Source organism: Natrix helvetica (assembly GCF_964273705.1).
Source record: "Natrix helvetica genome assembly, chromosome: 14".
Taxonomy (NCBI): domain Eukaryota; kingdom Metazoa; phylum Chordata; class Lepidosauria; order Squamata; family Natricidae; genus Natrix; species Natrix helvetica.
Window position 1 is genome coordinate 12,084,313 of NC_138564.1, and position 16,830 is coordinate 12,101,142.

At 49.4% G+C, this 16,830-nt stretch overlaps 2 protein-coding genes across 2 annotated transcripts in view; one reads left to right on the forward strand and one right to left on the reverse strand.

The window, feature by feature from the left end:
- The first annotated feature begins 1,123 nt into the window (after positions 1 to 1,123).
- On the forward strand, positions 1,124 to 2,759 carry LOC309399169 (apelin receptor-like). Its single transcript, XM_081966721.1, has one exon. It carries the CDS (start codon positions 1,206 to 1,208, stop codon positions 2,382 to 2,384), a length of 1,179 nt encoding a protein of 392 aa, XP_081822847.1. The 5' UTR covers positions 1,124 to 1,205; the 3' UTR covers positions 2,385 to 2,759.
- Positions 2,760 to 6,774: 4,015 nt separating this feature from the next.
- MORC2 (MORC family CW-type zinc finger 2) overlaps positions 6,775 to 16,830 on the reverse strand; it is a 29,502-nt gene continuing 19,446 nt past the window's right edge. Inside the window, exons 16-26 of the mRNA XM_081966622.1 lie at positions 15,668 to 15,773; positions 15,149 to 15,278; positions 14,097 to 14,171; positions 13,244 to 13,633; positions 12,116 to 12,262; positions 11,061 to 11,115; positions 9,942 to 10,083; positions 8,866 to 9,090; positions 8,379 to 8,472; positions 8,073 to 8,261; positions 6,775 to 7,149 (exon numbers count right to left, since the gene is read on the reverse strand). Coding sequence (XP_081822748.1) covers positions 7,081 to 7,149; positions 8,073 to 8,261; positions 8,379 to 8,472; positions 8,866 to 9,090; positions 9,942 to 10,083; positions 11,061 to 11,115; positions 12,116 to 12,262; positions 13,244 to 13,633; positions 14,097 to 14,171; positions 15,149 to 15,278; positions 15,668 to 15,773 — 1,622 coding nt within the window. The 3' untranslated portion in view covers positions 6,775 to 7,080. The remainder of the gene's footprint in view (positions 7,150 to 8,072; positions 8,262 to 8,378; positions 8,473 to 8,865; positions 9,091 to 9,941; positions 10,084 to 11,060; positions 11,116 to 12,115; positions 12,263 to 13,243; positions 13,634 to 14,096; positions 14,172 to 15,148; positions 15,279 to 15,667; positions 15,774 to 16,830) is intronic.

The following is a 16,830-nucleotide window of genomic DNA, read 5'->3' on the forward strand; positions in this document are numbered from 1 at the left end:
ACTCACAGCAACTTGGAAAAACGTTAGTTGGCATAAAGCAATCACACTTAGACTTATAGACCGCTTTACGGTGCTTTTACAGCCCTCTCTAAGCAGTTTATAGAGTTTATAGACCTCGGAAGGATGGAAGGCTGAATCAACCTTGAGCCGGTCAGGATCGAACTCCTGGCAATGAGCAGAGTTAGCCTGCAATAATGCATTGATGATAGATAGAGATGGATGGATGGAGGGAGAGAGAGAGAGAGAGAGAGAGAGAGAGAGAGAGAGAGAGAGAGAGAGAGAGAGAGAGAGAGAGAGAGAGAGAGAGAATAGATGATAAAGATAGAGAGGATAGGTAAGTAGGTGGGTGGGTGGGTGGATGGATGGAGATAGATAGATAGATAGATAGATAGATAGATAGATAGATAGATAGATAGGGATGGATGGAGATAGGTAGGTAGGTAGGTAGGTAGGTAGGTAGGTAGATATGGATGGATGGATAGATGGAGATAGGTAGATAGATAGATAGATAGATAGATAGATAGATAGATAGATAGGTAGGTAGGTAGGTAGGTAGGTAGGAAGGTAGGAAGGTAGGAAGGTAGGTAGATATGGATGGATGGATGGAGATAGGTAGGTAGGTAGATAGGTAGGTAGGTAGGTAGGTAGGTAGGTAGGTAGATATGGATGGATGGATGGAGATAGGTAGGTAGGTAGATAGGTAGGTAGGTAGGTAGGTAGGTAGGTAGGTAGGTAGATATGGATGGATGGATGGAGATAGGTAGGTAGGTAGGTAGGTAGGTAGGTAGGTAGGTAGGTAGGTAGATAGACAGACAGACAGACAGACAGACAGACATGGAGAAAGAACACCAGAGACAGAGAGATAGACAGGCATAGAGATGAGACAAATAGATGCAATAGCACTTAAACTTATACACCGCTTCCCAGCGCTTTTCCAGCCCCCTCTAAGCGGTTTGCAGAGTCAGCCTCTTGGCCCCCAACAATCCTCATTTTTACCCACTTCGGGAGGAGAGAAGCCTAACGGGGGTATTGTCTTCGTGGGCTTTCCTCCCCTCCCTTCCCCTCCTTCCCCTCCAAGGGCTTTCATCCCCCCCCCTTTCCTCTTGCAGCGAAGGGCGGGGTCAGGCTCGGCGCCCTCTTTTAAGCGCAAGCCGGCCTGCCCCGCGCCCCGCAGCCAGCCGGGGACAGGAGACCGAGCGGCCGGGATGGAGAGCCCCTATTACGACTACGGCGAGGACCCCGCGGGCAACTGGAGCGAGGCTTGGGGTCCCGGCGTCGGGGGCTGCCCCTGGGAAACAGAGGAAGACGCCGAGACGGACTGGGAGCTCTCCTTCTCGCTTCTGCCGGTGCTTTACATGCTGGTCTTCGTGCTGGGTCTGTCCGGCAACGGGCTGGTCATTTTTACCGTCTGGCGGGGCTCGCCGGGCAAGCGCCGCTCGGCCGACGCCTACATTGGCAACCTGGCGCTCGCCGACCTGGCTTTCGTGGTCACCTTGCCGCTGTGGGCGGCTTACACGGCGCTGCGCTTCCACTGGCCCTTCGGCTCGGCGCTGTGCAAGCTCAGCAGCTACCTGGTGCTGCTCAACATGTTCGCCTCGGCTTTCTGCCTGGGCTGCCTGGGCGTCGAGCGCTACCTGGCCATCGTCCACGCCTTGCCACGCCCGTCTCCTTCCTCCTCCTCCTCGTCGTCCGCCTCCTGCGCGTCCCCGCGGCCGCGCACCTGGACGCTGCTGTCGCTGGCTGCCGTCTGGCTGCTAGCCGGCTTCCTGGCGCTGCCGGCGCTGCTGCTGCGGCAGACGCGGCTGAGCCCTCGGGGAGGCAACGGCTCGGCGCTGGAGTGCGATATGGATTTCAGCACCTTGGCCGGCAGCGCTGAACAGGCAGCTCGATGGCTGGCGGCGCTCAGCTTGGCCACCACGGCGCTGGGCTTCGTGCTGCCGCTGCTGCTCCTGACGCTCTGCTACTGCTGTATCGGGGCCGCCGTCAGTCGCCACTTCCGACGGCGCGGCCGTAAGGAGGAGAGCCGGCAGCGGAGGCGGCTCTTGCGCATCCTGGTCACCCTGGTGGCCGTCTTCGCCCTGTGTTGGCTGCCTTTCCACCTGCTCAAGAGCCTCTACGTCCTGTCTTGGGTGGGCTTGCTCAACCTGCCCTGCGACTGGCTGGACCTCATCCTGCGCCTGCACCCCTACGCCACCTGCCTGGCCTACGTCAACAGTTGCCTGAACCCCTTCCTCTACGCTTTCTTCGACGGGCGGTTCAGGGCCCAGTGCCGGCTGCTGCTCGGGCTGCGGCCTCCGCAACGCGGGCCCGCCGGATCCATCTCGTCCACGCTCAGCGGCCAGACGCAGAAGTCGGAGCTGCCTTCCTTGGGGACCAAGGTGTAGGAGGGTGGCACGCGTGGGGGGGGGGGGGGACGGAACCGTGCCGGGGAATCGCCCAAAAACGGCACCCGCCTTCGAAACGGATTTGGTCAGTGGTGGGATTTAGGCAGTTCGCCCTGTTTTGGGAGAACCGGTTGTTGTAACTTTCTGCGCAGTTTGGTGAACTGGTTGTTGGAAGAAATCATTAGGGCAGAGAACCGGTGGTTAAGGTTCTTTGAATCCCACCACTGGACCGCCTGGACCGTCCCGTCTTGAGACTTTTCCTTGCCTGGTTTTCTCTCGCGACCCTGGGATCTCACCGTTTGGGGGCAGGTCCTTGCGGTGGGCAACTCCCTTGTACCCAATAAAATCACCCTGTTTCTTCAAGAAGAAAAAAAAGAGTGCCGGTTCTTTTCTAGCAGGTTGTTTTGCTCTGGGACTTCTGAGAAAGCGGGAGGTTGGGGGGGAATTCACCCGGGTGGGGAGGGAGTTTTCCCTGCAAGGGGTTGGGGGAGGCGACGCCAAGCGGGATTCAGAAGGCAGAAGAGAGCTGGAAGGGATGTTGGAGATCTTCTAGTCTGACCTCCTGCTCAAGCAGGAGACCTGTACCATTTCAGACAGGTGGCTGTCTCTTCTTAAAGACTTCCAGCGTTGGGGCATTCACAACTTCTGGAGGCAAGCTGTTCCACTGGTTAATTGTCCTGACTGTCAGGAAATTTCCCCTTAATTCCAGGTTGCTTCTCTCTTTGATTAGTTTCCATCCATTCCCCTTCTTTCCTCCCTCCCTCAAATAATAGAATAACAGACTTGGAAGGGACCTTGGAGGTCTTCTAGTCCATCCCCCTGCTCAAGCAGGAGGCCCTATACCACTTCAGACAAATGGCTTTCCAGTCTCCTCTTAAAAACCTCCAGTGATGGAGAGCCCACAACTTCTGTTCCACTGATTAACTCTCCTCACTGTTAGGAAGTATCTCCTGAATTCCACGTTGCCTCTCCTGGATTAGTTTCCATCCGTTGCTTCTTGTCCTGCCTTCAGGTGCTTTGGAGAATAGGTGTCAAGAGTTCTAAATATCATCCAAAATTAAATCATAGGTTGACCCCCCTCCTCTTTGTGGCATCCCACATATTGGACTGCCACAAATATTGGAACACTGCTGTCATGTCACCCCTAGTCCTTTTTTTAGCCAAACCCAATTCCTGCAACCGTTCTTCCCATGTCTCAACCTTTTTAAAATAAACAACCTTTTTTAAAAAGAAAACCGGATGCTGTTATTCCAGATGCTGTCTTAAAACGTATCCTCAGAGATGCCCAAAACTTGGCCGGGGGTGGTGGTGGACTAGATGACCTACAGGGTCCCCTTCCGGCTCTTAAATTGTAATCAAAGTATCCTCAGAGATGCCCAATGCCTTTGGCCGGGGGGGGGGGGGTTGGACTAGATGACCTACAGGGTCCTTTTCAACTCTGTTCATCTGTAATGAATCGGTAATTATACCTGCTATCTTCGACAAACAAATAAACCCATGGAAAGACAGCACAAAGCTGTGTTGTTGTGCGCCCCCCGTGGGAAGCTGCCCCGTCCCACATCTGCAGGACTCCCCCCCAAGGGAGCCAAGGTAGAATTGCCAAGACCAAGAGAAAAGATGACAAGGCTACAGTGTCGCAAGGCGACGGAGAACTTGCCAATCTTCTGGGTCCAGTTCCAGACCCAAACTGCGCATCCCCAGTTCCATTCCTCCTCCCCCTCCTCCCTCTGGTTGGCAAGAGGAAGAGGGGCAACAGCTGCGGTTGTCTTATCTCATGAAAGGGAAGAAGGTGGGGGGCTTCTAGACAGCAGAGGGGGCTAGGAAGCGAAGGCAGGAGGCCTCCATGACACAGCCGTGCAGGGGATAAGACACCCTTCCACTTGCAATGGAGATTGTCCAGGGGGTGGATGGGGATGGATGGGGGGGTGGCTCACCACAGCTGAGCCTCAGGGCTTGGGGAAGCTGGCAGTTTGGGCAAGGCATCGTCGTCGCAGCTGCCCAGCTTTTCATGAAGGTCCTTTCATCGGCCAGGCGCTGATCTAAGCAGCTGCACCGCCTTGGCAAAAGCAGCGCCCCCCCCCCTTGCAGGTCACAAAAGGAACACAGTGATAAGGGTGGTGGGAAGGGAGCGGGGGAAGGACCGTCTCAGCAGCTGGAAGGAGACCTTAGAAACTAGAGGTTCGGCCGTTGAGGGACGGGTTGGAGGAAGCATATCCTGGATCCAGCTACGGACACGAAGGGAGGGCAACGGACCGCTGATGCTGAAAGCCTGCGGCAGAGTTTAAATATGACAAGCGCTCTAGATGACGGGTGTCAAAACCTGATTTCATTGAGGGCCACATCAGGGTTGTCCTTGACCTGGGTGGGTGGGTGGCCAGCTTAAGGTCACTCATCGAGGCTCCGTTACCGGCCATGACGGCCTCCCGCAGCCCTCTGCAAGTGAGAACGGAGCCTGTTTTCTATCCTGTTTTATTCCAATTCTATTCTTTTTTAAATTCTATTCTATTCTTATTCTACTCTTTTCTATTCTATTTCTATTCTATTCTTTCCTAATTCTCTTCTATTCTTATTCTACTCTTTTCTTTTCTAATTCTATTCTTTTTTCCAATTCTATTCTTATTCTACTCTTTTCTATTCTATTTTTTAATTCTATTCTGTTCTTTTCTATTCTTTTCTAATTCTATTCTTTTCTTTTCTATTCCTATTCTATTCGAATTCTAATCTATTCTTTTCTAATTCTATTCTTTCCTATTCTAATACTATTCCTTTTTTCTTTTCCTTTTCTAATTCTATTCTTTTCTATTCTAATACTATTCCTTTTTTCTTTTCCTTTTCCTATTCTATTCTTTTCTAATTCTATTCTATATGTTTGATGAACAAACAAACAAACCAATCAATCAATCTAAGAGCGCGACTAAGCGACTGAAGGAAACGGCTGCCTGAAAATCAGGTTTCTGCACAATTCTATATAAAAAGAGCCATTTCCCCTGTTTTGGAGGCGTCCGCTGGGAGCTCCTGTGTGTTGTTGCCATCTTAATCAGAAGAGATTATTTTTCTACGTCTCCTAGATGCTTCTAGCAGCTGCAGGCTCGGTGTTGTCTTTGCAGTCCTTGAAAGTTTGCTGGATGCTCCCTCTGAGACACTCTCTCTTTTCCTGTTGATCTCTCTTTCAAAAGGCAGCAGCCAAAGTCGAGACTGAAGTCAAAAATCCCCCTGCATTTTATTCAGCTTGGGTGTTATATAGTGACTTTCGGTCAGCTGTGCTTGCCTGCAGAGAGCCTCCTTCCTTGTCAAAGGGATTTTGTTGGGAAACAGCTTGGAGATGAAAGGGGTGTGTGTGTGTGTGTTTATGGAATTCATTGTGCACTGGAAGACTGTCCACCCTTCCTTCTGAAAGCTCCTTGCGTCTACACAATGATCTATGCAACAATTCAACAACCCCACTGCATTTGGCCTGAAGTGACACCGAAGGCAGGACCCACGAGCTGCCTCCAAACGCATTCAGCCCCCCGTCAGCCGAGAACGGGGCTGCCTGAGCTCTGGGGTGGGAAGAACCAAAGGGAAACCTCGGTTTGCATGGCATGCAGAATTCATCACCTGCAGTTCAGCAGATCTCGGCTGTATAAGTGAAGGATTCTACGTTGTGCCAAACCAGAAAACTCAGTTAAACCAACAAAACAGGGTTAGGTCAACCATGGGGGAACACAAAATGGAATAACGGACTTGGGAGGGGCCTTGGAGGTCTTCTAGTTCAGCGGTCTGCAAGGATATTTGGGTGGTCTGCAGAAAAATTATTTGCATTTTTTACATTGCACTAAATCAGGGGTCCTCAAACTGCGGCCCCTGGGACGGATACGTGCAAAGAACACTTGTGTTGCTGCAGAGAGTCTCCCCCTTCGGGGTCTTTTTGTGGGGGTCGGAGGGGGGGCAGAAATTCCCACTTGGGGTCTGCTTCGGCCTCCTGGTGGGGGGGCTTTGGGCGAAGGCTGGTGGCGAAGAGCCGGAGGGCCTCGTTCCAGTGGGACTGCATCGTGGCCGGGAACTGGCTGACCATCTCAGCGTGCAAATTGTGGTCAGGTGTCAGCAGCCAAATTTGGGAAGATGTCCACATTGGCATAAATGCAAAGGAGGAGGCGAGCCGCAAATTGTAGTTTTGTGGTTGACAATATCCCCTCCTGCTGTCAGAAAAATGTGTTTCTCCGATTAGAACAAACAATTCTGTTACACCTCTGGAGTGAATTTTCTCCTCCTTCCGAGGGAGGAACCAACCACAAACTGCTCTCATGTGCTTCTCTGACCAGCTCCAGCACATTCCTCCAAAGAGTTGGGTTTCTTGTAGCTTTCAAAAATTGTTAAAAAATTCAAAATGAACCCATCCGCACTGCAAATAAAGCTTGCTCCAAGAACCATTATATTTTTGGGGTTTTTAAGGGCTTTTTTGTTGGTTTTTTTAAACAAATATTTATAAACAACAGGTTAGAAACCTTAACAGTACAGTTGCTAATGTCGTTATATAAAAGAGAAAAATACGAACGTTTTCTACACTGACATACTCTACAAGGGACATATGTCTAAAACCCGGGCTTCAGCTCTGGCCCGTCGTGCCTGCCCTGCTTGCTCTACACCTACCGGAAGCCCAGAGGACAGAGTAACCATATGACTTTCTAATTTCACCCGGACGCCGGAGCTCGGCTCGTCAATCTCCTCTGGTAATGAGATCCTCGATATAAGCATCCAGTTCGTCGTCTGAATTGAAATCGATATCCTAAAAACAGCAGGGAAACAAAACTTTTAAGTCCACGTAACGTCCCTCTTACGAGCAAAGCACTCAAGCAGTCATCCTCTTCATTTAACGGCCCCGTGATCCCTTGCGGGATGGAGTCTGGGTGACTGAATGGAGCGAGCAGGGTGTTTTACTGGCCAGATGCCTTTCCTGTTGCCAATGTGGAGTTTTGTTCAGCAGGTATATTCCCAGTGTGCCCAGAGAGAGAAATATCTGCCTCAACCTAGCAGTGGCGGGATTCAACTAATTTGGCAACCAGTTCGCTGCCCTAATGACTGGCTGGGTGGGCGTGGCCATGGTGGGTGGGGCCAGGGAGTGTGACAGGCAGCACTCGGCTTCCTGCACCTCCCTGGGAGCAAAAACAGGCCACGGGAGGTGGGGTCGCACCCCCCATGGCCCATTTTGGGCCTAGGAGGCCTCCCTGCACTTAGCTGGGAGACAGAACGGGGCGCGTGGGGACTCCTGGGAGGGGCGGGGCCGGCCAGTTGTCGGAAGTACCGTTTTGCCAAACGGGAAGTAAAAGTAACATCCTGTTTGCCCGAATCCCACCCTTGCTACCTAGGATCACAGCCTCCTGATTGTGAGGTGAAAGCGACACCTCTAGGCCACCGCAATCAAGCAGTAATTACAAAAAAAAAACCCCACAATAGAGAATTTGGCAGACGAGGCCCTGAGAATATAAGCTGAGATTTGGAGAGCTGCTCCTTTCCGATGTTTAAGGCTGCAGTTCCGGTCTCAGGGAAAAGCCGATTCAAAGCAGCTTATCGGCTGTGATCCATCGTGCAAAATCTCTGCCTGGTCTTCCACCGCGATAAAGGTTTGACGCGGCAGCTTTGGGAGCGGTTGGTTTTGCGCCTCTGGAGAAAGAGCTCAATAACCCAGAGATAATCCAGGCTCCGACTTACCTCTTGGACTTTCTGGAGCAGAGCAACGATGTTCGTCCTCAGTTTCTGAAGCTTCTCATTGGTCTCTCTGACCTTCTGCTCCAGGATGTGGACTTTCTCCTCACAGGCTTGGATCTGACCACTTGCACGGGTCTGATAGGAGTTGCACAAGTTTTGCAGACCCACCTCGTATTGTTTAAAATACTCCTTCTGTGGGGAGAAGAAATGGAGGAGAACGTCCCAAAGGTTACAAGGAAACAAGGCAAAAAGAATATACCCGGTGAAGTAATATAGGATGAGAATTTATCACCTGAACAGAGGACTCACCAAAGGAAATGCCACCAACTCCTGCGAGCTCATGGAAGTCAAGTCCTTCTTGGAGATGGGGAAATTGGGGGGCAAGAAATAACGCAAGCAATTCCTGCGGAAGCAAAGAGAAGGCAGGCAAATACATAGCAGAATGTCATTTGCAATCCCCTCGCACGTATGTGCTAGCCGTTCCTGATTCTAGAGGGCGGTGCTCATCTCCGTTTCAAAGCCCAAGAGCCAGTGCTGTCCGAAGATGTCTCCGTGGTCATGTGGCCGGCATGACTCAACGCCAAAGGCGCATGGAACGCTGTTCCCTTCCCACCAAAGGTGGTTCCTGTTTTTCTACTTGCATTTTTTTCGTGCTTTCGAACTGCTAGGTTGGCAGAAGCTGGGACAAGTCACGGGAGCTCACTCCGTTACACGGCGCTAGGGATTCGAACTGCCCACCTTTCTGATTCTAGTTCTAACCAAATTCTCACTACCGTTGGCAAATGGTTTCACTCACCGTAAGGACTGGGCTAACAAGTCTGCGTTCTCTTGGCTGCTGCCGGGCCCAGTGGTGTCTGGCTCTATCCGGCCATACTCGGAGGTAGAAGGTTCAGAAGGACCGTTTGTCTGCGGTGGCGCTTCTCCTCCTTGGTGCTGCTCCTCCTGCTGCTGCGTATCTGGGCTTTGGTGTTCTGGCGACGGGGGCCTCATCAGCCGCACATCCTCGCTGCCTCTCTCCACCCTGAAGGGAGCAACAAGCACATCAGAAGTCCCTGACATTTCATGTCAGTCAATCGTGATGATATGCAGAACGCACGAGGGGGGAGTTATTTTCCCCTATTAGCTCCTGGGAAATAATTGAGTAATTACTGTATTTTTCGGAGTATAAGACACAGCAAGGTTTTGAAGAGGAAAATTTACAAAAAAAAAAAAGGTTTTTGCACATTGCAAACCTCCCCATAATGAAAACGGGCCTCTTTTTTTTCCCCCTTCAAAAAAAAGGGACGTAAATAGTCCTTAGGAGGCTTGTAGAGTGCTCCTGAGGGGGGGGGGGACAACAAGCAAAAACAGGCCCATTTTTCATGAAAACAGGTCCGTTTTTTGTCAAAAAAGGGGCACGAATAGCATTTAGGAAGCTTATAGAGTGCTGCTGGAGACTGGATGGGGGGAAGCACAGCCATTTTGGTGAAGGAGGGGGGATTTCGGGAGGTCAAAAATGCTGTATTCAGTGTATAAGACGCACCCAGATTTTCAGCCTCTTTTTTGAGGGAAAAAGGTGCGTCTTATAATCTGAAAAATACGGTAACATGATGCAAAAGGGGAGGTGGGGGGAAAAAGTCTTTGATTCGATCCAGAATGAGTTCAGAAATTCTCAGCCTCTTGGGTCAAAAGGGAAACGCTGATAATTCTCACGATTTACAGAACCAGAGTTCCCTCATTCTAGACCTAACCTTGTTAGCAAGGAAGGCGTTTTGCCCGGGGCCATCGGATATGCTTCCGACACGTTCGTTTCATTGCGCAAAACCTGAAGTGCCCCAGCCTCCCCAAACCCGCTCCCCTCCACTGCTCCAGAATCTGTAGATTAAAAATTACCATCGATCTCTTGGGGTAACATCGGTTGGGACGTAATCGAATTTCACCTTCCAACGGACCGTCTGCTTGCCCACCTCGACCGCTGTAATACGGCCCGTGTACCACTCCTTGTTCACTCGCACCTCCACGTGCTGCCCTTTGTCTGCGAGAGAGGGGCAAGAAAGGGATGAGGCCGCTCAAGAGACCGGGAAAACAGCCTCGGCCGAGAAACCGGAGGGACCCTGGCGCGCTCTATTGCTCTTGGCGTGAAACAGCTGCTGCCACAGAAGTTCAAATCACACGAATCTTTGTTTTCCTTTCAATGTGATAGAACTGCTATTGGTGTCAGGACGCTTCCTTCAAAGTGCTGTTTACGAGACTGAGATTTAAGGGGAGAGCTCGCTGGGCCTCCCGAGGACAAGGGAGGCTAGGAGCTCAAATTCAGCAGCATCTGAAAAGCCGCAACAGGCTCCTCACTTAAGTCATCCTGTTAACAGAAAGAGGTGGAGAAGCAATAGCGTTTGTAGACTTAGATACTGCTTCAGTGCTTTTACAGCCCTCTCTAAGCGCTTTACAGAGTCAGCCTCTTGCCCCCAACAATCCGGGTCCTCATTTTACCGACCTTGGAAGAACGGAAGGCTGAGTCAACCTTGAGCCTGGTGAGATTCGATCTGCCAAATTGCAGGCAGCTGGCAGTCAGCAGAAGTAGCCTGCAGTACTGCTCTCTAACCACTGCGCCACCATGACAGATACACAGATAGGCAGACAGAATAGAAGGATGGATGGATAGATAGATAGAAAGGTAGACAGATAGATAAAGCAATAGCCCTTAGACTTATATACCGCTTCACGGTGCTTTTACAGCCCTCTCTAAGCGGTTTACAGAGTCAGCCTCTTGGCCCCAACAATCCGGGTGCTCATTTGACCCACTTCGGAAGAACGGAAGGCTGAGTCAACCTTGAGCCTGGTGGGATTCGATCTGCCAAACTGCAGGCAGCCAGCAGAAGTAGCCTGCCGTACTGCACTCTAACCACTGTGCCACTGAGGCTCACAGAAGAGTTTTTCTGTGGCGGGTATAATCCATGCATGATTTACCTCCCTTTAAAAATCCTGCAGGCGCAAGAGGCCAAGCCAAAGTACCTTTTTGTGCTCTTTTCATGTGTGCCAATTCCTCTTCTCCCGCACTGTCCGTCAGCTGAAAGCAGAGAGAAGCCAAATATATTCCAAAACCAGTCATCTTCCTCGTGTACTTACGGGCCAAACGTTCAGAATGCCACCCAGAACAACAGTATGCATTTATTTTTGTACCCTTAGAAACGCCATACCCTGCTCTATAGAGAAGGTACAGTTAGCTCTGTGCCATAGCTACGTAAGGTACGTCAGAACGGAGCCTAGGCTGCAGGAGGGATTAGCCTTGATGTTGATACATGCACAAGATCTACCACAACTTCAATTGATTTCATTCCAACTATTATACTACATCCACATTTCCTTTATTTTATGTATAAATATGGTGGGCTCATTGAGAGAACTGCGCTGCTCCATAGCCATAAGCTATGAACATTATTTAGGAATTGAGTTGGGCTAATAAAAAAATACTTAAGTGATGCCTACCTGAGAATATAAAACCATGGGGCAGGAATGCAATATATGCGCCTTGGCACTTTACCAAGGAAGAGTGACGTCGTCTCCATACAGGTCGTTCTGACCGGCAGAGTGAGGGTGAACCTCTGGGAATCATGCTCTTTTCTGGCCCCTGGAAATCACGCAAACATTCTTGCGTGATTTTCCAGAGGCTCCAGAGGCCTGCGAGAGCAACATCCGGAAGGTCCAGAGGGTAGGGGAGTAGGATACATGCGGGAGACGTGAGGGCATGTGCAAGGGGCAGGGTTTGTGTGCGCATGCGCGGAGGTATGGGGAGTGCAAGGGGGTGCAGTTCCCTCCCTGCATCCCGTTTTTGGTCCCAGGAGGCTTCAGGGAGGCCTGCTAGGCCCAAAAATGGGGGTGGGCGGGCGGGGGCGGTCGCACGGACATTGCGTTATGGATGTGGGCGCTGGTGCGCATGCACAGACACTTTCTGCACGTTGAGGACAAAAAGCTTCGCCATGGCAGCTCTAGAAGGAACAGAACCGAGGTAGGAAAAGTGGCAGCCATTTCTAGTCCTAGAGCTCTCGTTTCTCCTTCTGCCCACTTACTTCAACGACCACCTCGCTCGAGTCTTTCTTCTCTTCCTTCACCGTCACAGGTTTGCCTGGCTTCCTTTTCTCTCTTCTCAGTCCGACCTCCTCCTCCTCCGCTTCATCCTCCAAGGTGCTCATGCTTCTCTTGCGGGAACTGGAAGCCTGCAGAGAGGAGAGACGTGCTGCATCAGACCCCTTCAGGGCCAACGTCCCTTTTCCCCTTTCCAAGCAGCAGCTGAGTTTGGATTGCACTTCGGTGTAATGTACTTCCCAGCTAAAAGTGGCGGCAAACAATATTGGTCTGTTCCGGTGACTGCGCCATGGTTCCCCGAAAACAAGACAGGGTCTTATTTTCTTTTGACCGCTGAAATAAACACTTGGCCTTATTTTCTCTATCATCTATCTATCTATATCTATCATATATTATCTATCTATCTATCATCTATCTATCTATCTATCTATCTATCTATCATCTATCTATCTATCTATCTATCTATCTATCTATCTATCATCTATCTCTCTCTATATATATTATGATCTATCTATCTATCTACCATCTATCTATCTATCAACATCTATCGATCTCTATCTCTATCATCTGTCTATCTATATCTATCATATATAATCTATCTATCCATCATTTATCTATCTATCATCTATCTCTATTATGATCTATCTATCTATCTACCATCTATCTATCTATCAACATCTATTGATCTCTCTCTCTCTCATCTATCTATCTATATCTATCATATAATCTATCTATCATCTATCTATCTATCTATCTATCTATCTATCTATCATCTATCTATCATCTATCTATCAACCATCTATCAACCATCTATCAACCATCTATCTATCTATCTATCTATCTATCTATCTATCTATCTATCTATCTATCTATCTATCTATCTATCATCATCTCTCTATCATCTATCTCTATCATCTATCTATCTACATCTATATCTATCATATATAATCTTCTATCTATCTATCTATCTATCTATCTATCTATCTATCTATCTATCTATCATCAACCATCTATCCATCCATCCATCCATCCATCCATCCATCCATCCATCCATCCATCTATCATCTTTCTCTTTCTCTCTCTCTCTCTCCCCCAGAAAAAGGATTTTTCACCTGGGTGGGCTTGATTAAGGCGGATTTCTTTGGGGGAAGCAGCACCTTCAAGTGTTTGGGGCTGGGGGATCCCTGCTGGCTTCGGGCATCAGCTGGCTCGGCCGCCACCTTTCCAATAGAGGCCGATCTGGAGAGAGGCCTGACGAAGGTGGATGGGGAGCATTTCCGAGGGGCTTCCAGGTGATACTGCAACCTAGAAAGGTTGGACTCGTCCTGATGCGCCGTGTTCTGTGGTCTGGGGCAGCCGAGGGCTGGTCGGGGTTGGGGCCCCCTCCTCTGAGAGTTGATGGACCTGGAAGGAGGAACCGGAGGCCTTCGGGGAGCGTTCCTGATCACATCTGGCAGCGGGGGAGATCGGGGCCGCTGGGATTTGCTCACTAGGTCTGCGTTCTGCCAGGAGGAGATCATGAAAAGGTAGGTTAAGTCCTCAGTTTTGAAACACTTTTTAGTGACTACACAAGGTTAGGATTGAGGCGAGTGTGCAATACTTAAAACAACTCTATAAAGCCACACCTAGAGTACTGCATCCAGTTTTGATCGTCCACAGCATCTCTATCCCCGCAGTAACTATGCACTCCGTAGCAACTATTGGTGGTATCCCTTGTGCTCCTTGCTCGGGCTTCCTGCCTCTTCCTGCGTAACCACCCGCAGGGCTCCGGGGTGACGACGGCAACTGGAACAGCTGTCACTAAGCAATGTAGTTGTGCGAGCTTGTATTTTACAGCCAAATTATACCCAAGCGATGAAAATACCTGGCCCCAACCACCAATGTAAGCAGAGGACTGAACTGGGTGACTTCTGGTCTAACGGAAGAGGACAATTGTGCAAACGGCAGTGGCAGGAGGGGACTTACCTCTAACATCGGTTGTGCGGTGACCTCCAGAGGCAGCTTCTTCAGGTCAGCATGCGAATGCACCGGGGTCGTTTTCTGGACAGAGCAAGTGGGATAAAGTATTTTTTTTTTTCACCCCGTCTTTATTATTTTAACTCAAGGCCACGAAAACACAGAATACTCCTTCCTCCTCTCTCCCCCCCCCCCCCCAATAACAGCGAACCTGTCCGCGGGTTCGGCGAAGAGTGATTAGTTCAAAGTCATCCAGCCAACTTTCCTGCCTAAAAGTGAGAGTAGAACTCACTGGTCTCCTGGTTTCTAGCCTGGCACCTCAAGCACTAGACCAAAGTGAGGTCTAAAGTACTCTTATATATGCTCATAGGTGTTCTGACCCAGCTCCCTAAACACGGCAAAGCCTCTGTAGTTAAATCAACGATTCCTTTATTTGGAGCGCCGGCAGCCCCGGCAAAAAAGTTTCCCTCTCACCGCGCGCTAACAAGTCCAGTCGGAAGATGAATAGAAGATGAACATCTATTCATCTCCGCCCCCTGCCTTTGATCCCCACAGCTAGGGTGAGGCTTTGCTAGCAATGATGGCTGTTCTGTCCCGAGGACCAGCCCGTAGATTTCCACTGTTCTCCTCTCCTCTGACATCTGTGCAACAGGCACTAGACCCAGCTGTTCCTCCTCTCCCTCATCAGCCACTTCCAGACCTGGGGGATGATGACTCTCCATCTGAGGGTTGACGGACGGCCCTCTTTCTCTCTCTCTCTCTCTCTGCTAGCTCCATTCCCTCTTCCCCCTTGGAGCTCTCAGGTTGCCTTGATGCTGACCCTGACTCCCACGCCTCCGCCTGCTGTGATTCGGTTGATGGAGGGGTTGGCAGCCGACAGGCCACAACAATATCCTTCTTAATTAGTGTAGAGTCAACAGATTTGTAGTAGAATTTGTAGAAACGTGGATGTATGAATGACTTGCAGTAAAACATCTGCAAATACTTTGGTGGAATGAAACCGCTGGCATGACGGGAGAAAAAGTCTGAAGAATTGTTAAGAGTCCAGCGTGCAAACTTACCTGCAAGGCCTCCAGTTTCTCCTGCTGCTGGCGAATTTTATCCGTCAGCTCTTTCTGCTTATCCTCCTGCGTTTTCTCTTTTTTCAAGAAGCTCAGGGGAACCTTCTGCTTCTGCTCAAGAGCTTCGCACCTGTCGGAGGAAGGAAGAAGCAAAAGAAAAAAAAAAAGCTCAGCCATGTGATGAAAACATACATGGGTTTAGGGCATCTTCAGGTAACACTGAGACGAAGATTCACACCACAGGTGTGAATGGAACGATGAGAAGATCAACAGTAACAGCAATGCAGCCTTAAGTGAATAGTTTGACAGTATTGAGCTAAAGACTGAGCTAATTTCTTCTCTTCCCTTATTTAATATACTATTCGACTTGCTATTTTTTGTCCTTTCTGGGCTTTATTCCCTCTCTCTCTCTCTCTCTCTCTCTCTTCTGTTTAATAGGAGAATGAGAAGCATTTTCCAAGTGATCTAACTGGTGCAAAGACAATTCATTATTTAAACTGCTTTCTGATTCTTTCTCACCTGTCCTGTTCGGGATCGGGGTTCATGGCGCACATCCAGGTATCTGGGTATTCTTGTTCCACAGAGCTGAGCTGGAATGGGAGTGTCCGCCATTTCAAACACACATCTGTCATATGAGGACATAACATACAATCAGCATGCTAAAACGTGGAGACACCTTCGCACAGGTCTCTCAACCAAGGTATTGGAAGTGCAACGATTGCCAATGGTCTTAGGCATATTTAGCCGGGTACACAAGGAATTTCCTTTCACGGATATTTTTCGTAGCAATGTTAGAGCTATCACCTACAACCATCCACATTACTTAAGTCAATATATGCCTGGGGGACGTGATATTTGTCTTTCCAAGATAGTAGCTGCATTGTTTTACTACTACTACCATTACTACGACTACCACATCACCACAAAAAGATGTATTTGTTTTACCTCTAAGACTAATTTCCATTTCTTAATGTATATTGTTTAAATTTTCTTAGCTGCCTAAGGTTCCCTCCAGCGTAGGGAGGTTATAAATCAAATCAATCAATCATTAAGAAAGAAGCCATGTGTGTGTGGCTTCTTATCGCATGAGAAAATGTCCCAAAAGAACATTGAAAAATGCTCTCCTGCCAATCGTTCATCGGCGAAGAGTCACGAGGGAGAGGCAATGATGGGAAATGGATCAGTCCATCTCACATATACAAACAGAACCAGAATTCTCCTTTTTCTTGGATTGAAGACTTAGCTTCACTTTCATTACGTACACTTAGCTATAAGGATTGCACTTCGGTATAATGCACTTCCCAACTAAAAGTGGCAGCAAACTATATTGGTCTGTTCCAGTGACTGTAGTTGAAGGTATTCTAGGAACTGCAAGAAAGTTAATTTGGGAACTACAAGAAGCTTCTGGGACTTCAGATTGTCCACTACTGTTGTGTAAAGAGGACGTAATACCAAGGGTCCCTGCCAGCAGTTCGATCCTGACCGACTCAAGGTTCACTCAGCCTTCCGTCCTTCCGAGGTGGGTCAAATGAGGACCCAGAATGTTGGGGGCAAGAGGCTGACTCTGTAAACCGCTTAGAGAGGGCTGTAAAAGCACCGTGAAGCGGTCTATAAGTCTGTGCTGTTGCTACTTCTGCTATTTGGCTGTGACCGCTGGCTTTTGCTGCCTTTGGACCCCAGAA

Bases quoted from the DNA above. Each gene is read 5' to 3' on its own strand.
- LOC309399169 (XM_081966721.1), top strand. From the start codon at position 1,206: ATGGAGAGCCCCTATTACGACTACGGCGAGGACCCCGCGGGCAACTGG.